This window comes from Dermochelys coriacea, chromosome 23 (genome assembly GCF_009764565.3).
Source record: "Dermochelys coriacea isolate rDerCor1 chromosome 23, rDerCor1.pri.v4, whole genome shotgun sequence".
NCBI lineage: Eukaryota > Metazoa > Chordata > Testudines > Dermochelyidae > Dermochelys > Dermochelys coriacea.
Genome location: NC_050090.1, coordinates 12,785,793 through 12,809,210, shown reverse-complemented (window position 1 = coordinate 12,809,210; position 23,418 = coordinate 12,785,793). Strand labels below are relative to the sequence as shown.

The 23,418-nt window shown below is 56.6% G+C and overlaps 1 protein-coding gene across 1 annotated transcript; it reads left to right on the top strand.

Moving 5' to 3' along the window:
- The first annotated feature begins 2,286 nt into the window (after positions 1–2,286).
- ZNF865 (zinc finger protein 865) lies at positions 2,287–21,592 on the top strand. The gene is made up of 6 exons (XM_043501684.1): positions 2,287–2,303; positions 2,610–2,778; positions 7,551–8,540; positions 15,945–16,163; positions 16,943–19,898; positions 19,933–21,592. Exons 1-5 carry the CDS (start codon positions 2,287–2,289, stop codon positions 19,661–19,663), a joined length of 4,116 nt encoding a protein of 1,371 aa, XP_043357619.1. The 3' UTR covers positions 19,664–19,898; positions 19,933–21,592.
- Positions 21,593–23,418: the final 1,826 nt, after the last annotated feature.

The following is a 23,418-nucleotide window of genomic DNA, read 5'->3' as shown; positions in this document are numbered from 1 at the left end:
GGTGACTCTGTGTCTGGGCAGCGCCCGGCGCGATGGGGCCCCGGTCTCGGTGACTGTGTGTCTGGGCAGCGCCCTGCGCGACGGGGCCCCTGTCTCGGTGTCTGTGTGTCTGGGAAGCGTCTGGCGTGACGGGGCCCCGGTCTCGGTGACTGTGTGTCTGGGCAGCGCCTGGCGCGACGGGGCCCCGGTCTCGGTGACTGTGTGTCTGGGCAGCGCCTGGCGCGACGGGGCCCCGGTCTCGGTCACTGTGTGTCTGGGCAGCGCCCGGTGCGACGGGGCCCCGATCTCGGTCACTGTGTGTCTGGGCAGCGCCCTGCGCGACGGGGCCCCTGTCTCGGTGTCTGTGTGTCTGGGCAGCGCCCGGCGCGACGGGGCCCCGGTCTCGGTGACTGTGCGTCTGGGCAGCGCCCTGCGCGACGGGGCCCCTGTCTCGGTGTCTGTGTGTCTGGGCAGCGCCCGGCGCGACGGGGCCCCGGTCTCGGTGACTCTGTGTCTGGGCAGCGCCCGGCGCGACGGGGCCCCGGTCTCGGTGACTGTGTGTCTGGGCAGCGCCCTGCGCGACGGGGCCCCTGTCTCGGTGTCTGTGTGTCTGGGCAGCGTCCGGCGTGACGGGGCCCCGGTCTCGGTGACTGTGTGTCTGGGCAGCGCCTGGCGCGACGGGGCCCCGGTCTCGGTGACTGTGTGTCTGGGCAGCGCCTGGCGCGACGGGGCCCCGGTCTCGGTCACTGTGTGTCTGGGCAGCGCCCGGTGCGACGGGGCCCCGATCTCGGTCACTGTGTGTCTGGGCAGCGCCCGGTGCGACGGGGCCCCCGGTCTCGGTGAGTGTGTGTCTGGGCAGTGCCCGGCGCGACGGGGCCCCGATCTCGGTGACTCTGTGTCTGGGCAGCGCCCGGCGCGACGGGGCCCCGGTCTCGGTGACTGTGTGTCTGGGCAGCGCCCTGCGCGACGGGGCCCCGGTCTCGGTGAGTGTGTGTCTGGGCAGCGCCCGGCGCGACGGGGCCCCGGTCTCGGTGACTGTGTGTCTGGGCAGCGCCCTGCGCGACGGGGCCCCTATCTCGGTGTCTGTGTGTCTGGGCAGCGCCCGGCGCGACGGGGCCCGGTCTCGGTGACTCTGTGTCTGGGCAGCGCCCGGCGCGATGGGGCCCCGGTCTCGGTGACTGTGTGTCTGGGCAGCGCCCTGCGCGACGGGGCCCCTGTCTCGGTGTCTGTGTGTCTGGGCAGCGCCCTGTGCGACGGGGCCCCGGTCTCGGTGACTGTGTGTCTGGGCAGCGCCCGGCGCGACGGGGCCCCGGTCTCGGTGACTGTGTGTCTGGGCAGCGCCTGGCGCGACGGGGCCCCGGTCTCGGTCACTGTGTGTCTGGGCAGCGCCCGGTGCGACGGGGCCCCGATCTCGGTCACTGTGTGTCTGGGCAGCGCCCGGCGCGACGGGGCCCCGGTCTCGGTCACTGTGTGTCTGGGCAGCGCCCGGCGCGACGGGGCCCCGGTCTCGGTGACTGTGTGTCTGGCAGCGCCCGGCGCGACGGGGCCCCGGTCTCGGTGACTCTGTGTCTGGGCAGCGCCCGGCGCGACGGGGCCCCGGTCTCGGTGACTGTGTGTCTGGGCAGCGCCCTGCGCGACGGGGCCCCTGTCTCGGTGTCTGTGTGTCTGGGCAGCGCCCGGCGCGACGGGGCCCGGTCTCGGTGACTGTGTGTCTGGGCAGCGCCCTGCGCGACGGGGCCCCGGTCTCGGTGACTCTTTGTCTGGGCAGCGCCCGGCGCGATGGGGCCCCGGTCTCGGTGACTGTGTGTCTGGGCAGCGCCCTGCGCGACGGGGCCCCTGTCTCGGTGTCTGTGTGTCTGGGCAGCGCCTGGCGTGACGGGGCCCCGGTCTCGGTGACTGTGTGTCTGGGCAGCGCCTGGCGCGACGGGGCCCCGGTCTCGGTGACTGTGTGTCTGGGCAGCGCCTGGCGCGACGGGGCCCCGGTCTCGGTCACTGTGTGTCTGGGCAGCGCCCGGTGCGACGGGGCCCCGATCTCGGTCACTGTGTGTCTGGGCAGCGCCCGGCGCGACGGGGCCCCGGTCTCGGTCACTGTGTGTCTGGGCAGCGCCCGGCGCGACGGGGCCCCGGTCTCGGTGACTGTGTGTCTGGGCAGCGCCCGGCGCGACGGGGCCCCGGTCTCGGTGTCTGTGTGTCTGGGCAGCGCCCGGAGCGAGGGGGCCCCGGTCTCGGTGACTCTGTGTCTGGGCAGCGCCCGGCGCGACGGGGCCCCGGTCTCGGTGACTGTGTGTCTGGGCAGTGCCAGGCGCGATGGGGCCCGAATCTCGGTGACTGTGTGTCTGGGCAGCGCCCGGCGCGACGGGGCCCCGGTCTCGGTGTCTGTGTTTCTGGGCAGCGCCCGGCGCGACGGGGCCCCGGTCTCGGTGAGTGTGTGTCTGGGCAGCGCCCAGCGTGACGGGGCCCCGGTCTCGGTGAGTGTGTGTCTGGGCAGCGCCCAGCGTGACGGGGCCCCGGTCTCGGTGACTCTGTGTCTGGGCAGCGCCCGGCGCGACGGGGCCCCGGTCTCGGTGACTCTGTGCCCGGGGCGGGGGGCCCTTGGTGCCATGGTCCGGCCGGGCACTGGGACCCAGCAGACTCCGGAGCCGGGCTGGGTTCCTGCTCTCGGCCGGGGGCTCTGCTGGGTCCCGGTGCCCCGGCCCGGGCCGGCTGTCGGGAGCGGGCCTGGCAGCGCGGTTCCTGCCGGCCGCAGAGCGCAGCGCGCCCGCCCCTTGCGCCCGGCTGCGGGATGAGAACGAGAAGCAGGTACCGACTCGCCCGCCCCGCGCCGCCGCCCGCGCCCGGGGCAGCCGCCGGCTCCGGCTCCGGCTCGGCTCCGGCTCCGGCTCCGGCATGGCGAGCCGCACGGGCTAGCGGGCTCCCGCACAGCGCCGGCCGGCACCGCAGCGGCCTGCCCGGGGGGAGGCGAATGTGAGGGGAAGGGTCTGGGGCAGCCTGGGGAGGGGGGTCTGGGCTGTGCCTGAGGACGGAAGGGGGACAGACACCGGGACACACGGACAGACGGACACAGGGACGCACACAGAGACAGACGCAGGGCACACAGACAGACAGACAGACAGACAGACACTGGGATGCACAGACTGAGCGACACAGGGACACACAGACAAACAGACGGAGGATGCACCGACAGACACCGAGACACACAGACAGACACTGGGATGCACTGACAGACACAGGGACATACAGACAGACACAGAACACACAGACAGATAGACACAAGTACGCACTGACAGAGAGACACAGGGACGCACAGACAGACAGAGGGACACACAGACAGATGGACACAGGGGTGCGCAGATGGACACAGGGACGCACAGACAGACAGACACAAGGACACACAGACAGAGAGACACAGGGACACACAGACAGACACAGGGATGCACAGACAGACAGACACAGGAACATGCAGACAGACATGGGGACACAGACAGTCAGGCACAGGTGGACAGACAGAGGACACAGGCAGACAGACACCAAGACGCACAGACAGACACAGGGACATGCAGACAGACACAGGGATACACAGGCAGACGTAGACCAAGGACACACTGGACACACCAAGAGACACAGGGATGCACAGACAGACACAGGGACACACCGACAGAGGACACAGAGGCAGACAGGCACAGGAACGCACAGACAGACAGACAGGGACGCACAGACAGACATAGACAGAGGACACACAGGACACACAGACAGACACAGGGACACACCGACAGACACAGGGAGTCACAGACAGACACAGGGATGCACAGACAGAGGTAGACAGAGGACACACAGGACACACTGACAGTGACAGCGACACACAGACAGACACAGGAACACACCGACAGACACAGGGATGCACAGACAGACGTAGACAGAGGACACACAGGACACACCGACAGACACAGGGATGCACAGACAGACACAGGGACACAGAGACAGAGGACACAGAGGCAGACAGGCACAGGAACGCACACACAGACAGATAGGGACGCACAGACAGACACAGGGATGCACAGACAGACATAGAGGACACACAGGACACACCGACAGACACAGTGACACACAGACAGACACAGGGATGCACAGACAGACACACCCATGCCCATTCCATCTCCGCCTCCTCCCCGTCTGTCAGGTGGGGAGGGCCCTGGCTCTGATGCCCTACACCCGCAACTCTCTCTCCGCCTGATACAGCTGTCTCAGAAGCTGCCTTTGTCCAGCTCTGCTGCCAAGGGAGAGGCACCTCTCCTGGCCCCTGGCAGGGTAGCACAGCATGTCAGGAGGTGCAAGGCGCTGCACATTCCTGATCACCTTCCTAGGCACAGGCAGTGGGCACTGGCTAGGGACAGGGGGCGTAGCTGTGCCCTGGAGGGACGGACACCCAGAGGGAACAGTCCAGGGAACGGAGAGAACTGGGGAGTGCAGGTGTGGGGGGCACTGTTAGGGAGAGGGGAGAAGGGGGAATTGAGGGGGGCTGGAGGGGTGAAGGAGGGATTAGAAGGAGGAGAAGGAAGATGGATTGGAGGACAGGAGCAGGAAGCTGCTGGGAGTGGGACTCAGGACTCCTGGGTTCTCTCCCCTGCTCGGGGAGGGGAGGGGAGTGGGGTGGAGTCTACTGGTTACAGCAGGGGGGCTGGGAGCCAGGACTCCTGGGTTCTATCTCCAGCTTTGCAAGGGGAGTGGTTGTTAAAGGTAATAATACCAATGTAATATACTTAGAATTCTGCAAGTTATTTGACTTGGTACCACACGACATTTTGATTAAGAAACTAGAAAGATATCAAATGAACGTGGCCCACAATAAATGGCTTAAAAACTGGCTTACCGAGAGGGCTCAAAATGCAACTTTTAGCAGGGAATCATCACATGTGTTTCTAGTGGGGTCCCACGGGGACCGGTTCTTGGCCCTACGTGATTTAATGTTTTTATCAATGGCCTGGCAGAAAACATAAAATTATTACCTCTCAGGTTTGCAGATGACACAAAGACTGGAGGCATGGGAGATAACACAGAAGCCAGGTCACTGACTCAGAGCAATCTGGATCTCTTGGAAAACTGGGCGCAAGCAAACAAGATGCGTTTTAATAAGGGCTGGCAATTAATCCCAGTTAATTTACGTGATTAACAAAAAAATTAATCACGATTAATCGCAGTTTTAATTGCACTGTTAAACAATACAATATCAATTGAAATGTATTATAAATATCTGTGGATATTTTTCTACAGTTTCAAATATATCGATTTCAATGACAACACAGAATATAAAGTGTACAGTGCTCACTTTATATTCTTATTTTTTATTACAACTATTTGCACTGTAAAAGAGTTACAAGAAATAGTGTTTTTCAGTTCACTTCACACAAGTACTGTAGCGCAATCTCTTTACCATGAAAGCCTAACTTACAAATGTAGATTTTTTTGTTACATAACTGCACTCAAAACCAAAACAATGTAAAACTTTAGCGCCTACAAGTCCACTCAGTCCTACTTCTTGTTCAGCCAATCGCTCAGACAAACAAGTCTGTTTACGTTCACGGGAGATAATGCTGCTGGTTTCTTATTTACAATCTCACCTGAAAGTGAGAACAGGTGTTCGCATGGCACTTTTGTAGCCAGCTGTACAAGCTATTTACATGCCAGGTATTCTAAAGTCACATTCGTATGCCCCTTCATGCTTTGGCTACCATTCCAGAGGACATGCTTCCATGCTGATGATGCTTGTTAAAAAATAATGCATTAATTAAATTTGTGACTGAGCTTCTTGGGGGAGAATTGTATGTCCCCTGCTCTGTTTTCCCTGCATTCTGCCATATATTTCGTGTTATAGCAGTCTTGGATGAAGACCCAGCACATGCTGTTCATTTTAAGAACACTTTAATTGCAGATTTCACAAAATGCAAAGAAGGTATCAATGTGAGATTTCTAAAGGTAGCTACAGCACTCGACCCAAGGTTTAAGAATCTGAAGTGCCTTCCAAAATCTGATCAGGACGAGGTGTAGCGCATGCTTTCAGAAGTCTTAAAAGAGCAACACTCCAATGTGGAAACTACAGAACCCAAACCACCAAAAAAGAAAATCAAGCTTCTGCTGGTGGCATCTGACTCAGAAGATGAAAATGAACATGCGTTGGGCTGCTCTGATTTGGATTGTTATCAAGCAGAACCCGTCATCAGCATGGACGCATGTTCCCTGGAATGGTGGTTGAGGCATGAAGGGACATATGAATCCTTAGAGCATCTGGCGTGTAAATAATTTGCGACGCCAGCTACAACAGTGCCATGCGAACACCTGTTCTCACTTTCAGGTGAGATTGTAAATAAGAAGCCGGCAGCATTATTTCCTGCAAATGTAAACAAACTTGTTTGTCTGAGCGATTGGCTGAACAAGAAGTAGGACTGAGTGGCCTTGTAGGTGCTAAAGTTTTACATTGTTTTGGTTTTGAGTGCAGTTATGTAACAAAAAAATCTACATTTGTAAGTTAGGCTTTCATGACAAAGAGATTGCACTACAGTACTTGTGTGAAGTGAATTGAAAAACACTATTTCTTGTAACTCTTTTATGATGCAAATAGTTGTAATAAAAAATAAGAATATAAAGTGAGCACTGTACACTTTGTATTCTGTATTGTCATTGAAATCAACATATTTGAAAAAGTAGAGAAACATGCACAAATATTTATAATAAATTTCAGTTAGTATTCTATTATTGTTTAACAGTGTGATTAAAACTGCAATTAATTTTTGTAATCATTTGACAGCTCTACTTTTAATATGGCTAAATGCCAATGTATCCAGCTAGGAACAGAGATGTCGGCTGTGTGTACGTGCTGGGGGAATCTCTCCTGGGGAGCAGCAACTCTGGGGAGCAGCGACTCTGACAAAGATTTGGGGGTGGGGGTGGATAATCAGCAGAACAGGCGCTCCCGTTGCCACTCTGTGGCCAAAAGACCTAATACGATCATGGAAAACGGGGGAAACTTGAGTAGGCACAGAGGTTATTTTACCCCTGGATCTGGCCCTGCAGCGACTGCTGCTGGGATCCCATGTCCCGTTCTGGTGCCCACCATTCAGGAAGGATGGTGATCAATCGGGGAGGGGTCAGGAGAATGGTTGAAGGGTGAGAAAAGAGCCAGGAGAATGGTTGAAGGGTGAGAAAACCCACCTGAGAGGGAGAGACTCCAGGAGCTTGATCTAGTTAGCTTCACAAAGAGAAGGTTCACGGGTGACTTGTTCCCCAGCCCATCAGGACCTCCCTGGGGAACAAATATATAATAACCGTCTCTTCAATCCAGCACAGGAAGGTCTAACACCATCCAATGGCTGGAAGCTAATGCTAGACAAATTCTGCCCAGAAACGAGGCATTCCTTTTTAACGGTCAGAGTAATTAACCACTGGTGGAGTCTCCATCACTGACAGTGTCTATCAGGGGTGGGGAGTAGATAGATGGCAGGATGATCCCACTCTGGCTCCAGAGTGGATGGGACCCGCTGGGGCGTCTCTGGCTCTCACCCTGTCCCCTTGCCCCGCAGCGATGGCCGGGTAGGCGACCAGAGTGCCGACACAGCCGCCGGATGAAGCCAGCCCAGCGGAGGGAGTGGGATGGCGCACAGGGGGGCAGCCCGCCCTCGAAGATGGCAGAGGGTGGCGAGGGCCATCCGGGCAGCCACGCCTGGCAGGACCTGGAGGTGACGGGGATCTGGCCAGCCAGCGCCCGCTATGCCCAGCCCACGCCCAAGTGGGGTGAGGCTGCAGCCCAGGGCAGGCGGCCAGAGGGCCCGGGGGTGTCGTGGGCCCAGCCGGAGCCCCCCAAGGCAGGCCCAAGGGCAACATGGGGTCCCAAGCTGCACTCGGCCCTGACGGGGTGGCCCCGGGGTGGGGACCCCCCACGAACCCCGCCCCCGAAACCACGGGGCCCCTACCGCAGCCGGCTGGCCGGCCCCGGCTGGCTCCTCCCACCGGAAGCGGCAGGAGTGGGCGTCTCACCGTCACCCCCCGAGGGCTCACTGGAGGACAACCTGCTGCTGATCGACGCCCAGGGCGTGCCCTACACGGTGTCCAGGCAGGACTTGGAGGCGGGGCCGGCCCCAGCCCCCCGGCGGGCGCACTGCTGCCCCGTGTGCCGGCGGGCCTTCCTGTACCTCTCGGACCTGGAGCGGCACCGTATCAGCCACTCGGAGCACAAGCCCCACCTGTGCCGGGCCTGTGGCAAGGCCTTCAAGCGGGCCTCCCACCTGCAGCGGCACCGGCACATCCACACCGGCGAGCGCCCCTTCCGCTGCGCCGTCTGCCAGAAGGGCTTCCGGGAGTCGGGCGAGCTGCTGCGACACCAGCGGGTGCACACGGGCGAGAAGCCCTACCAGTGCCCGCTCTGCCGTCTGCGCTTCACCGAGCGCAACACCCTCCGGCGGCATGCCAAGCGCAAACACGCCCGCGAGGCCTGCTACCAGGGCGCCGGGCTGGGTGCCTGGGCCGACGGGGGCGAGGGCCGGCCCCGGTGGGCAGGGGAGGGTGGCCAGGAGGTGGGGCCCCCCTGACGGCACCGGCGGCGAGGAGGGATGGAGCGAGGCTGAGGGTCAGCCCCCTCAACTGCACTGGGATCCCTGGGGATGGGGGGCATTGGGGATGGAATGAAGTTGGGGGTCCCTAGGAGATGGGGGTCACTGGGGATGGAGCGAGACTGGGGGTCAGCCCCCCCGCAGCTGCACTGGGATCCCAGGGAGATGGGGGCAGGGACCCCTGGATCGTGCCGGGTCCCTGGGGGATGGAGTGAGGCTGGGGGTCAGGGCTGCTGCTGCTACTGACTGCCCTGTGTGATGCCATGACCCCTGGGGATTCAGTGGGTGGGGGAGGAGCCACCTTCCCCCACCTGGTACTATCCCTCCAGGGATGGGGGGGAGGGAACAACTGTGTCTGGGGGGAGGCACATGAAGGGAACGATTGTCGGGGGGGCGCACACTGTCCAGGCGCTCACCCAGCGGACTCAATAAAGATGTTGGCTCTGTATGGTTGTCTGCAAATTCCTTGGGGGGCGGCCCATTGGTGGGGTGGGCAGGACACCAGGGTAGATGGGCTCATGGGTCTGATCCAGGCGGCACGGAGGAGGCAGGATACCAGGGTAGATGGGCCCATGGGTCTGATCTGAGAATCAGGGAGGGGGCGGGATACCAGGGTAGATGGGCCCGTGGGTCTGATCAGGGGGGCGGGGAAGGGTAATAAGAGAAGGCAGGAGAATGATGGTTCATGGTGGGGGGAATATGTGGTAGGGGGAGGGGTGCTGTGTGGTTGGGGATGGTGGGGTGACTCATCCAGCTGTGGCCCCACTTCTGGAAATGCATCTAGGGATCACGCTCCAGGGAACACAAAGCTGACCATGAAACCAGCCCCCAGTTAGCCCCATTTTACAATCTGGGGACACTGGGAGCCCCCAGGAATGACTGGAAGAGACTCATGCCCCAGGGCGGGGCGAGATCTCACCCAACTCACGGAACATGATAGATCCCGCGGCAAGGACCCAACCCACGGCAAGGCTGAGACCCCTCACCCCAACTCATTACACATGGTACATCCCAGGGAGAAATGCAAGAAGCAAGGAAATTCCCAAACAAAAAATTTTGTGAAGTTGGATTTGTGGGCATAAACCATTTAATTAAGAAAATTCCCAGACCGAAAAATATTTCTTAATATAGAATTGAGGTTCTAACAAAAGAAAATCCCTTTTAAAACAATGGCCACATCAAAAATAAAATATTTTATAAGTACAGGACAGTAAAATTAAACTAAAAATTAAAGTAAGATTTAAGATTTAAAATGTTAATATTTTTAAACTAAATTAAACTAGACACAACAAAACATTACAATGAAATATGATTGAATGTTTAATCTTTTAATAATTGTAAAGTAAATTAAAATTGAACAAAATAAAACCATTAATATTAAAATAAAATCAGATTTAAAATTTTAATAAATTTAAAGTAAATGATCTAAATTATAAATTAAAATAAGATTTACAGTTTTAATCATTTTAAAAGCAAATGAAAATGAAAAATGGAAATCAAATAAGATTTAAAATGATAATGTTTAAATTAAAATTAAATAACAAATGAAAATAAAATAAAATTTAAAATTGTAACCATTTTAAATATAATATAAAAGTGAAAATAAAAGATTGAAAATTTAAAATTTTAACATTTTTAAAGTAAATTAAAATAATATGATTTAAAATATTAATCATTTTAAAGTGAATGAAATAAAATTAAAAATAAAATTTAAATTGAATATTTTTAATTTAAAAATTGGATTTAGTTCCCTTTTTTAAAGACAAGGTATTAGAAGCTGGTAGGTCAGACCCCAGAAGTATTAGAATTATTAAACAGAAAAGAAAAGAGAAATAAAGATCTAAGATCCAACCTACAACCCTCATGCTGACCCCTTCAGCTTCATGTCTTACAGTGTATTCTCTTCAGAGCACTCTGGTCTAATGGGTAGAGCACTGGGGAGGGCTGCAGCAAACCTGAGTTCTGTTGTGCCTCAGTTTCTCCCTGTGCCAAATTCTCTTTTCTGAAGTGCTTTGCAATCTACTGGTGCTATACAATAATTATTGTTTTCAGCTCGTTACCACATTATGTTGCTCTGTTGAATCTCCAAAATGTTCAGATAAATTCTTTTCTGTGTAAAACTGACAGTTTTTGCAAATGGAAAAATTGTGGACAAAAAAAAAATCTCTTCAGAGCGGGGTTATTTATTCATTTATTCCCTCTCATTGCCAGTTCCGATGGGCCAGTCTGGTCCCAGGGAGGCGTTAGTCCAAAAATGTAAAGATTATTTTCTAAAAAAAATAAAATAAACATAACATTTTTATTTTCCAAAATTACAATTTTTGGTAAAGAAACATTTAAAAAAAAAGAGTTCACGGTGGTTATATTTTCTTCTATTGGCAGTTTGAAGTTGGTCAGTTTAATGTCTCTGTGGCATTTGTTCCACATTTATAATAAAATCACTTGCTATTAGAAAACCCCGTTTTGAAAAATTACAATTTTTTGCGCTTCCAAAATTTTTTATTTAAAAAAAATCAGCTCAAGGGTTTTGTTTGTTGTTTTTTGTTGTTTCCTCATTGCCACGTCGGATTGGTCAGTTTTGTCACCTGGTGGCCCATTTCCCCCCCCAAAACTTGGTCCAACATTTTTAAATAGCTAATTTTCCAATTTGCAAAATTTACATTTTTGGTAACCACAAGATTTTTGATCTCTTCAAGGCTTTTATTGTTTTTTTTCCCTTTCTTCTTACTGCCACTTTGGATTGGTCAGTTTGGACACATGGGACTTAACTCCATGGATGGCATTTGAATTTGTCCAACATTATAAAAAAATCATTTTCTATGTGAAGATCTCATTTAAAATAAAAACAAAAACATATGTTTGCTTTTTAAAAGAAAATCAGTGGAAAATGGAGGGAGGGGGGGTGAATAGGGTCCAGTTTGAAAACCAAAGCAATAAACCGACCTTCTATGGGGCCTGTACTCCAGTCTTTTCTGTTAAATCTGGGAAGAGAGTCAACTTCTCTTTTTTTTTAACATAGGAAAAGTTTTAAATAAATGTTGTGGTTTATTTTAGATAGATAGAGGGATGTATCATGTATGGGGATGCATAAATAGATAGATGGATTAGATGGGGTGGATGGGGATAGATAGATAGATAGATAGATAGATAGATAGATACAGTGGATGGGGGTGGATGGGGATAGATAGATTAGATAGGGGGATGTATGGCTATGCACAGATAGATTAGATAGATGGGGTGGATGGGGATAGATAGATTAGATGGGGGGGATGTATGGGAATGCATAGGTGTATAAATAAGAACATAAGAACTGCCGCACTGGGTCACACCAATGGTCCACGTAGCCCAGGAGTTCTCAAACTGGAGGTTGGGACCCCGCAGGGGGTGGCGAGGTTATTACACAGGGGGTTGTGAGTTATCAGTCTCTACCCCAAACCCTGCTTTGCCTCCAGCATTTATAATGGTGTTAAATATATTTTAAAAGTGTTTTAATTGATAAGGTGAGTCACACTCAGAGGCTTGATATGTGAAAGGGGTCACCAATACAAAACTTTGAGAACCACTGATCTAGCCCAATATCCTGTTGTCTGACAGTGCCTGGGGCCAGGGGCTTCGGAGGGAATGAACAGAACAGAGCAATTAATGAGTGATTCAGCCCCTGACATCCAGTCCCAGCTCCTGGCAGTCAGAGATTTAGGGACATCCCGAGCATTGGGTTGCATTGCTGACCAGCATGGCTAATAGTCACCTGATGGACCTATCCTCCAAGAACTTATCTTGTTCTTTTTGGAACCCTGTTATACTTTTGGCCTCACAACATCCCCTGGCAAGGAGTTCCACAGATTGAAGGGACGTTGGGTGAAGAAATACTTCCCGTTGTTTGTTTTAAACCTGCTGCCTATTAATTTGATTGGGTGACCCCTAGTTCTTGTGTTATGTGAAGGGGTAAATAACACTTCCTTATTCAATTATTCAATAATTCAATTATTAGGAGTGAACTACATCCACCCTGATCGAATTGGCCCTGTCAACACTGGTTCTCCACTTGGGAGGTAACTCCCTTCTTCTCTTCATGTGTCAGTATATAATGCCTACATCTGTAATTTTCACTCCATGCATCTGAAGTGGTTTTTTACCCACAAAATCTTATGCCCAAATAAATCTGTTAGTCTTTAAGGTGCCACCGGCCTCCTTGTTGTTTTTGTGGGTACAGACTAACATGGCTACCCCTTGATACTTGACTTCCTTATTCACTTTCTCCACACCAGTCATGATTTTATAGACCTTCATCATATCCCCCCTTCGTCGTCTCTTTAAAAAGCTGAATGGTCCCAGTGTTATTAATCTCTCCTCATACAGAAGCCGTTCTATACCCCTAATCATTTTTGTTGCCCTTCTCTGCAGCTTTTCTAATTCTAATGGACCTTTTGGGAGCTGGGGTGACCAGAATTGCACACAGTATTCAAGATGTGGGTGTACCTTGGATTTATATAGTGGCATTAGGATATTTTCTGTCTTATTATCTGTCCCTTTCTTAATGGTTCCTAACACTCACTTAGCTTTTTTGACTGCCTCTGTATATGGAGTGGTTGTTTTCAGAGAACTTTCCACAATGATTCCAAGATCTCTTTCAAGTGTGGTAACAGCTAATTGAGACCCCCATTTTGTCTGTAGAGTTGGGATGATGTTTTCCAGTGTCCATTAATTTGCATTGATCAACATTGAATTCCATCGGCCATTTTGTTGCCCAGTCACCCAGTTTGGTGAGATCCCTTTGTAGCTCTTTGCAGTCTGCTTTGGACGTAACTGTCTTGAATAGTTGTGTATTATCAGCAAATTTTGTCACCTCACTGTTTACCAGATTATTTATGACTATGGTGAATAGGGCTGGGCCCAGTACAGACCCCTGGGGACACCGCTATTTACCTCTCTCCATTCTGAAAACTGACCATTTATTCCTACCCTTTATTTCCTGTCTTTTAACCAGTTACTAATCCATAAGAGGACCTTCCCTCTTATCCCACAACTGCTTAGTTTGCTGAAGAGCCTTTGGTGAGGGACTTTGTTAAAAGCTTTCTGAAAGTCCAACTGCTACAGTATATCCACTAGATCCCCTTTGTCCACATGCTTGTTGACCCCTTCAAAGAATTCTAGTAGATTGGTGAGGCATGATTTCCCTTTACAAAAGCTGTGTTTACTGTTCCCCAACAAATCATGTTCATGTATGTGTCTTGACAATTCTGTTGTTTACTGTAGTTTCAGCTAATTTGCCTAGCACTGAATTTAGGCTTACTGGCCTGTGTTTGCCAAGATCACCTCTGGAGCCTTTTTGGTGTCAAATTAGCTATCCTCCAGTCATCTGGTACAGATGCTGATTTATGTGACAGTTTACGTACCTCAGTGGTTTTGCAGTTTCCTATTTGAGTTCCTTTAGAACTCTTGGGTGAATACTCTCTGGGTCAGGTGACTTATTACTGTTTTAGTTTATCAATTTGTTCCAAAACTGCCTCCGACAACACATCAATCTAGGACAGTTCCTCAGATTTGTCATCTAAAAAGCTAGCTAGCTAGATAGATAGATAGAGGGGGTGGATGGGGATAGAGAGAGGGGGTGGGTGGTTGGGGATAGATAGAGAGATAGAGGGGGTGGATAGCGATAGATAGACAGAGAGATAGATAGAGGGGGTGGATGGGGATAGAGGGGGGGTGGATGGGGTTAGATAGAGAGATAGATAGAAGGGGTGGATGGGGATGGGGGGGTGGGGATAGAGAGAGAGATAGATAGAGGGGGTGGATAGGGATAGATAGAGACAGAGAGATAGATAGAGGGGGTGGATGGGGATGGGGAGTGGATGGGGATAGAGAGATAGATAGAGGGGGTGGATGGGGATAGAGAGAGGGGGGGTGGATGGGGATAGATAGAGATAGAGAGATAGATAGAGGGGGTGGATGGGGTTAGATAGAGAGATAGATAGAAGGGGGGATGGGGTTGGGGGGTGGGGACAGAGAGAGAGATAGATAGAGGGGGTGGATAGGGATAGATAGAGACAGAGAGATAGATAGAGGGGGTGGATGGGGATGGGATGGGGATAGAGAGATAGATAGAGGGGGTGGATGGGGATAGAGAGAGGGGGGTGGATGGGGATAGATAGAGATAGAGAGATAGATAGAGGGGGTGGATGGGGATAGATAGATAGATAGATAGATAGATAGATAGATAGATGGGTGTCTGGGTATAGAGGGGGGATGGGGATAGAGAGATATTTAAAAGTCCTTCCCATACTCTTATGTAGGCTTGGAAGCTTTAGGCTTTTTATGGGTCAGTAAATGTCAATTTCACCAGGTACACACAGGGAAAATATTTCCATCGATAATAATCAAAATTTACAGCCGCAAAGTAGGAAAAACGCCACTTGAAAACTGCTTAGAGGTTGGCTTACGGCTCTTTGCTTTGTATAGTTGGACATGTGATGCTGACAATTTGTATTTTAATGGTTATAACACTTGAAGTTTTTGCATCTCAGCGGCTACTGCCACTAAATAATTATTGTCTGGCCCTCCCTGTGTCAGAGACCCTCCCCCATCAGCCCCCACCGCTGTGAAAGCTGAAATAAATAAAAATGCTTCAAAATAAATGTCAATATTGCCCATTGAACAAAATAAAACCCGAATTCTGCCAGGCCTGCACTTCTGTGGGATCTGGGCTGGGTTTGCATTTGGTGCACGGTTTCTAAATGCATTTTGATAGGGTTTTTTTTTAATTACTTCAAAAAGTAGGAAATCTCCCTCTCGATTTAAAGTCCTTATTCCTGAAACCCACGCACGACAAAGCAAACGAGCCATTAAAAAACTCCGATCAAATTTGATTTTTAAAAATTCAATCCCCCCCCAACAAAAAAATGGCAAAAAAAAAAAACCCCAAAAAACCCAACACGTTTGTTTGGAAAACTTTTGCTGTCAAAAAAGGGCTTTTGATTAAAAAATGGGGGGGGGGGCGGTATTAGCCCCGGAAGAAGAGACAGGCTGGACCAGGAGCCCCAAGTAGCCCGATATCCCAGCCCCGCAACCCCCCAGGGAGCCTGTTATGGGGGAAGGTGGTGCCTGCAAAGCCCCCTCCATGGGGGGGGCCCACAGAACCCCAGGCTGGGGGAGGGGAGACTGGGGTTTTTGGGGGGTGGAAAGAGGGAAATGGGTTCTCCCCCGGCTCTGGCAGGGGAGTGGGGTCTAGTGGTTAGAGTGGGGGGGAGCCAGGACTCCTGGGTTCTCTCCCTGGAGCTGGGGGGGGAGTGGTGGGTTACACGGCAGGGGGAGCGGGGGAGCCCGGACGCCTGGGTTCTCTCCCCGCTGACGGGGGGGGGGGGCGCCGAGACGGCCCCCGCTAGGACCCGGCGGCGGCGGAAGTGGGGCGGCCCCAGTGAGGTGGGGCTGGGCCGGGGGGGCCGGTTCCGTCTCCGGTGGGGGCGGCGCTTCCGGCCGGGCCTGTCCGAGCTGGGATCCAGCAGCGGCCCCCCCCCGGCCCGCAGCCCCCCGGCCCCCCCGGAGCCTCCCGCGCCCCCCGCCCGGAGCCGGTCCCGGGGCCCCCGAGAGGTGAGTGACCCTCCCCGACCCCCGCCGTGTGCCCCAGAGACCGCCCCTCCCCCACAGACCCCCTCAGCCCCTCCCCCCATAGAACTCCTCCCCCTCCCCCACAGGCCCCCCCAAACTCCTCTCCCACAGACCCCCTCCCCTCCCCCACAGCCCCCCGTGTGTGCCCCAGACACCCCCAGCCCCCCGTGTGTGCCCCAGACACCCCCCAGCCCCTCCCCCACAGCCCCCCGTGTGTGCCCCAGACACCCCCAGCCCCTCCCCCACAGCCCCCCCGTGGGTGCCCCAGACACCCCCACAGCCCGTCCCTGGAGGTGAGTGATCACCCATAGATACTGGTATAACCCCTATACGTGCCCCCTGCACCCTATACAGCCCCATATACCCACCCGTACACACCTCCTTCCCCCTCAGCCCCTCCCCACCCCAGTACCCCCTTGTTACCCTTCCCCCCACCTCTGTCCCTCATCAATCCCCCCCCACGAGAAAGATAAGTGACCTCCCACCTCTATGTACCCGTCTTCCTAGTATCCCCCCAATGCTCTGTCCCCGCTGATAAAATAACAGCGATAAAGCACCAGCCCTCACTGCAATGGGCGAGGGGTCCCCATGTAACCAGTCCCTGCGCCCCACCCCAGAGGGGCTGCATCCCAGTGCTGCGCGAGGGGTCCCCGTATACCCAGCCCCCCCCCCGCCCCACCCCAAGCAGATTTCACACATTCAGAGTGCCCGGGTGCTCTAACCCCCCCTCCCCGCTTCCCTCCCCGCCCCCCTCCCGGCAGCGTCCCTCCCCGGAGGAGATGGAAGCGAATGCGAGCGACGAGGGCGTCCATTTCCAGAGCTACCCCTTCGACTTCCTGGAGTTCCTGAACCACCAGCGCTTCGAGCCCATGGAGGCCTACAACCAGGAGCATGCCAAGGCCGTGGCCTCGCTGCCCTGCCCCCAGCCCCCCTACGAGTACCCCCCGCCGCCCGCTGGCACCCCCCACTTCGACCGCCCCGCCCCTGCCAAGCCCAAGGACTTCAAAGCCGAAGGCCCCGCCCCCTCCGCCTCCGGCACCGCCCAGCCCAAGAAAGCCGAGCCCGGCACCGGCCCCCCGCAGCAGTACAGCGCCGCCGCCCCGCCGCTCTTCGATGGGGCGGGGGCTTTCGGCGCCCCCCAGTGGGGCATCGTGGACCTCTCGGGGCACCAGCACCTCTTCGGGAGCCTCAAGCGGGGGGTGGGCACGGCCCCGGCCCCGGCGGCCCCGGCTGACAGCCCGGCCGGCAAAGACGACAAAAACTATTTCCGGCGGCTGAAGTACTTCATCGACCGGCGCTTCCCCTGCGGCGTGTGCCAGAAATCCTTCAAGCAGTCGTCCCATCTGGTGCAGCACATGCTGGTGCACACCGGCGAGCGGCCGTACGAGTGCTCCACCTGCGGCCGCACCTACAACCACATCTCCAGCCTCATCCGCCACCGGCGCTGCCACAAGGAGCCGCCCGAGGCCGGCCCAGCCACCGCCACCCCACCACCACCGCCGGCCCCCGCCGGGGGCACCCAGCCGGCCGGGGAAGGCAGCCCCGGCCCGGCCCACCCCGATGGCCCCTTCACCTGTTCCCTGTGCTGGAAGGTCTTCAAGAAGCCAAGCCACCTGCACCAGCACCAGATCATCCACACCGGCGAGCGGCCCTTCAGCTGCTCTGTCTGCGAGAAGAGCTTCAACCGGCGCGAGAGCCTCAAGCGCCACGTCAAGACCCACTCGGCCCTGCTGCGGGTGCCCTGCGGCGTCTGTGGCAAGGAGTTCCGGGACGCCGCCTACCTGCTCAAACACCAGGCCTCCCACACTGGCCCACGCCCTGACTACAAGTGCGACGTGTGCGGCAAGGCCTACGCCGCGCCCCAGAGCCTATTGCGCCATCGCCAGCTCCACGAAGGGGCCGCCGCCCTCCCTAAGGACGCCCCGGCCACCGACTCGGCCCCGGCCGCCTACCAGGGGCCCTTCCTGCTCCCCAACGAGGCCCCCCACACCGAAGGGGAGGCCAAGGCGGCTTTCGGCAACGCGGCACTGCTGGGTCCCCACCCGCTGCTGCTGGGGGCCGGCAAGAGCTTCTGCTGCGGCATCTGCGGGCGCGGCTTCGGCCGGCGGGAGACGCTGAAGCGGCACGAGCGGATCCACACAGGTGAGAAGCCGCACCAGTGCTCGGTGTGCGGCAAGCGGTTCCGGGAGTCCTTCCACCTCACCAAGCACCACGTGGTGCACACCCGGGAGCGGCCCTACAAGTGTGAGCTGTGCGGCAAGGTCTTCGGCTACCCACAGAGCCTCACCCGCCACAAGCAGATCCACCGGCTGCAGCTGCCCTGCGCCCTGGGGCCCGCCGGCGCCCTGCCCGCCGAGGGGCTGAGCTACGGCTGCTCCGACTGTGGCGAGCGCTTCCCCGACCTCTTCCACGTCATGAGCCACAAGGAGGCCCACATGGCCGACAAGCCGTACGCCTGCGACGTCTGTGGCAAGTGCTTTGGCTTCATTGAGAACCTCATGTGGCACAAGCTGGTGCACCAGACGGCGCCCGAGCGGCTGCTGCCGGAGGGGGCCTGCACCGAGGCTGCCCCGCCTCCGGGGCCCACCGGCTGCCTGGAGAACGGGCTCCCCGGGGAGGCGCCGGCCGGTGCCGCCGCCGGGCTGGCCTCCCTGGTGGCCCCGTCCGAGGAGCACCCCATGATCCCCAGCGGGGAGCGCTTCACCTGCGGCATCTGCGGGCAGAGCTTCAAGCACTTCCTGGCGCTGGTGACCCACAAGTACGTGCACCTGGTGAGGCGCACGCTGGGCTGCGCCGTGTGCGGGCGCAGCTTTGCCGGCGCCTACGACCTGCTGCTGCACCGCCGCACCCACCTGCAGAAGCGCCACTTCAGCTGCTCCGTCTGCGGCAAGCGCTTCTGGGAGGCGGCCCTGCTGATGCGCCACCAGCGCTGCCACACCGAGGAGCGGCCCTACCGCTGCGCCGTCTGTGGGCGCGGCTTCCTGCGCTCCTGGTACCTGCGCCAGCACAAGGTGGTGCACACGGGCGAGCGGGCCTACAAGTGCGCCCTGTGCAACAAGCGCTTCGCCCAGTCCTCCAGCCTGGCCGAGCACCAGCGCCTCCACGTGGTGGCCCGGCCCCAGCACTGCCAGACCTGCGGCAAGACCTTCCGCTACCGCTCCAACCTGCTGGAGCACCAGCGCGTGCACCTGGGGGAGAAGGTGTACCGCTGCGACCTCTGCGGCAAGAGCTTCTTCTACCTCTCGTCCATCCTGCGGCACCAGCGGGCCCACAACGCCCGCCGCGACCTGCGCTGCTCCGCCTGCCTCAAGCTCTTCAAGGACCCCAAGTACTTCAGCAAGCACGTGCAGACCCACCAGGGCGGGCACCCCTTCAAGTGCAGCACCTGCGGTGAGGCCTTCGCCAACACCTATGGCCTGAAGAAACACCGGCACCTCCACAAGCTGGAGCGCCTGGCTGCCCTGGGCCACAAGGACCCCTGAGGGAGAGAGACGGGGTGGCAGGCTGGGAGGGGAGATTCCTTAGTGCCATGTATCCACCAGGGGTAGGAGGCAGGTGGGGGGCAGACCCTTTAGTGCCATGTATCCACTGGGGTAGGAGGTAGGTTGGGGGGCAGACCCCTAAGTGCCACATAACCACCGGGGGAGGGCGGCAGGTTGGGGGGCAGATCCCTTAGTGTCATGTGTCCACCAGGGGGGCTGGCAGGTTAGGGGGCATGTATCTACTGGGGTGGGGGGCAGGTTGGGGCCAGACCCCTTAGTGCCACGTATCCCCTGGGATTGGGGGCAGACCCCTTAGTGCCACATAACCACCGGGGGAGGGCGGCAGGTTGGGGGGCAGATCCCTTAGTGTCATGTGGCCACCAGGTGGGCTGGCAGGTTAGGGGGTAGACCCATTAGTGCCACGTATCCACCAGGGGTAGGAGGCAGATTGGGGGCAGACCCTTTAGTGCCATGTGTCCACTGGGGTAGGAGGTAGGTTGGGGGGCAGACCCCTAAGTGCTACATAACTGCCAGGGGAGGGTGGCAGGTTGGGGGGCAGATCCCTTAGTGTCATGTGTCCACCAGGGAGGCTGGCAGGTTAGGGGGCACGTATCCACTGGGGTGGGGGGCAGGTTGGGGGCAGATCCCTTAGTGCCGCGTATCGACTGGGTAGGGGGCAGGTTGAGAGGAGACCCTCTGTGGTGGCCCCCCGTTTCCATGGAGGATACTAGGACTTGGCAGCCCCCTTGGGTGACTGCGCCCACCCCGCTGGAGGACATCTCGGCCCCTCCCGATTTAAGGGAGCTTCCTCCACCCCCACGAACCCAGCCACGGCGCCCCCGCTGATGGGCCATGGACTCCCCACCGGGCAGAACATGCTGGACCTGGTGCTGCCAAGGGGGCGAGACCCCCAATGCTTTCCTAGACGCGGCCCCATCCAGCTACCCCCCCTGGACTGACGGGGGGAGATTGATGGGTCTCGCCAGCTGACTGTGCCCAGTGGTGCAGGCTGGGATTCTGGCGGACTGAGGTGGGCACGGTGCCCAACAAACGGACCCCCTGGCCAGCATCTGGACAGCAGCACCCAGGCAGGGCTTGACACAGATGGGAGCAAAGGCCGGGGGTACCCCGGACTTCTCCCTCCCCACGCAGCCGCCTGGAGCTGGGGCTGGCCAGGACCTGAAATCCCGCTAGAGGGGCCTAGGTCTGCTCTCCCTATTGCTGTCTGAAGGAGGCGCTCTCTGCAGGACCCGTCGCTCACGCTGTGGGGACTCCGGCCACCCACGTGCTGCTCCCCGGGGCTGGAGACTAATGCTGTGGGGCTGCTTTCCTGCCGACTGGTGACTCCCCCAACTCCCCGTTAACAGGGTGGACGCAGGCCAGGCCCAAGATGGACGAGGAGCTGTGCCACGATTCGCTGGCAAAGCCCCCAGGCGGCTCTGCAGTGCCCAGCACAGCTGGATGGGCCCTTGGGTGTCCTGGCTCCCGTGTGGAGGTGGTAATCAGGGTGGTGGTGGGGGAGCTGGCTGTGCAGTGGTGCTGCCTTCCCCCGAGTGGGGCCAGCCCTGGGGTTCAGACCGCCGGGGGGGTGGGGTGTCTGCCACAGCGAACTCTCCAAGGGTCAGACAGGTCCTAGTGGCTGGATCTGGGGGTTAACCCAGCTGGTCGTAAGTGCATGGCCCAGGGCGGGTCTGTTCTAACCTGAACTAGCCAAGTGGAGCAGCCCCATGCAGGCAGGAAGCTCAGAGCCACGGCCAGATGCCAGGAGCTGCAACAAATATCCCCAGTTCTGGCTAGCTACCTACCCACCCTTCCTCCCTCCCTCCACCCCCATCCGTCCCTCTTTCCCTTGCTCCATCCATCCATCCCTCCATCCCCATCCATCCATCTGTCCCTCACTCCATCAACCTCCCTCCCCATCCCCATCCATCCCTCTGTCCCTCACTCCATCCCCATCCATCCATCTCTCCCTCCTTCCCTCCCTCCATCCCCATACCCATCCATCCCTCATTCCATCCCTCCCTCCCCACCCATCCCTCCCTCCTTTCCTCCCTCCATCCACCCCCATACAGCTCCATCTCCATCCATCCCTCTGTCCTTTGCTCCATCCATCCCCATCCCTCTCTTCCCATCTATCCATCTGTTCCTCACTCCATCCATCCCTCCATCCCCATCCATCCCTCCCTCTGTCCCTCCCTCTGTCCCTCCACCTCCACCCATCTGTCCCTTCATCCATCCCCATCCCTCCTTCCACCTCCCTCCCCATACCCATCCATCCCTCTGTCCCTTGCTCCATCCACAGCTCCATCCCACCCATCCTCTGTCTGTCTCCGTGGTTTTCTCCCTGGGGCTCCACGGACCATGGCTAGGATTTCCAAAGGGCTCCGCACCTCCATTCAAAATGTTTAGGGGTCCACAAATGAAGCTGGTCGAGTATCCCTCTAACACCCCACTCACTGCTCTTTTTGTCTCTCCCCGTACACACTCCTCTATCTGACTCCTGGGTTCTCGCCCTGGCTCTGGCAGGGGAGTGGGATCTAGTGGTTGGGGGGGGACTGGGAGCCAGGACTCCTGGGTTCTATCCTGGCTCTGGGTAGGGAGTGGGGGCGGTGGAAGTCAGGCCTGGCCCAGTGGTAGTGGGGAAGGGCACCCGCAGCTCCTTCAATCTCCCCAGCACCTCTCTGGGCAGAGCAGTGAACCGCCAAGCAGGGCAAACACCCACCCCGGCAGCTGCATCCTGGGAAAAGGGGGGGTCGTGGGGGTCCCTGCGCTTTGAGCCATGGGCCAGGACTCCAGGCAAACCAGGGGGTGGCTTCTAACAGAGATTGGCTATGCCCAGCCCTGCCGACTCCTCCCCTCCTGTTTTATTTTATAACCCCACAGCTCTATAAATAAATATAAATATATAGATATATAATTTTCTAACCCCTGAGAGGCAGAGCCAGGGCTGAGCTGCCGCAGTCACACCTGGTGCTGCCCTGCCCCCCCCCCCCCCGCAATGGAATGACTTAAAAATATGTCTCCGTCTCTCTCCCCCATCAGCACAAATTCACCCCCCCCCGGGCTGGCCGAGACCTTGGGGCTGCTTGCTCAGGGCTGGATGGGCCCCGTTTGGGAGGGGAGGGGTGCGTGTGTGTCTGTCAAACTCAACTCCTGTCCCCTGCTGTTGACGTGTAACTTCCCTGGTGTTGTACAGATGAAACTGATATTAAAAACCGTGGATGCGTATTTATTAGGTGTATTATGGTAGCTCTAAGTGCCCAGCCATGGCCCAGGAGCCCCCTGCGCTAGGTGCTGTACATTAGGTGTATTTCAATAGCTCTGGGCACCCAGCCATGGCCCAGGAGCCCCCTGCGCTAGGTGCTGTACATTATTAGGTGTATTACGGTAGCTCTGGGCACCCAGCCATGGCCTAGGAGCTGGACAAACCCAAACAAAGAGAAGGTTCTTGCCATGAAGAGCCGACAGTCTCAATATAAGACGAGACTCCAGCTGGAGACCGACAGGCGGCTGGGGGAGCAGAAGGGAACAATGGGTCGATATTTGTCCCTGTGGACAGGTGCCCCCCCACAATGCTCCCTTGTGGCCAGAGTGGCAGTGCAGGCACCATGCCTCAGTTTCCCTCTGGCTTCCCAGAACATTTCACCCCCAACTAGTCTTTAAAACACCCCTCCCCCTCTGGGGAGAGGAGGGGTCTAATTCATTCTGGTTCATCTGTGCCCCTGTTACATTCAGGGCTGCACGGATCTCCTTGG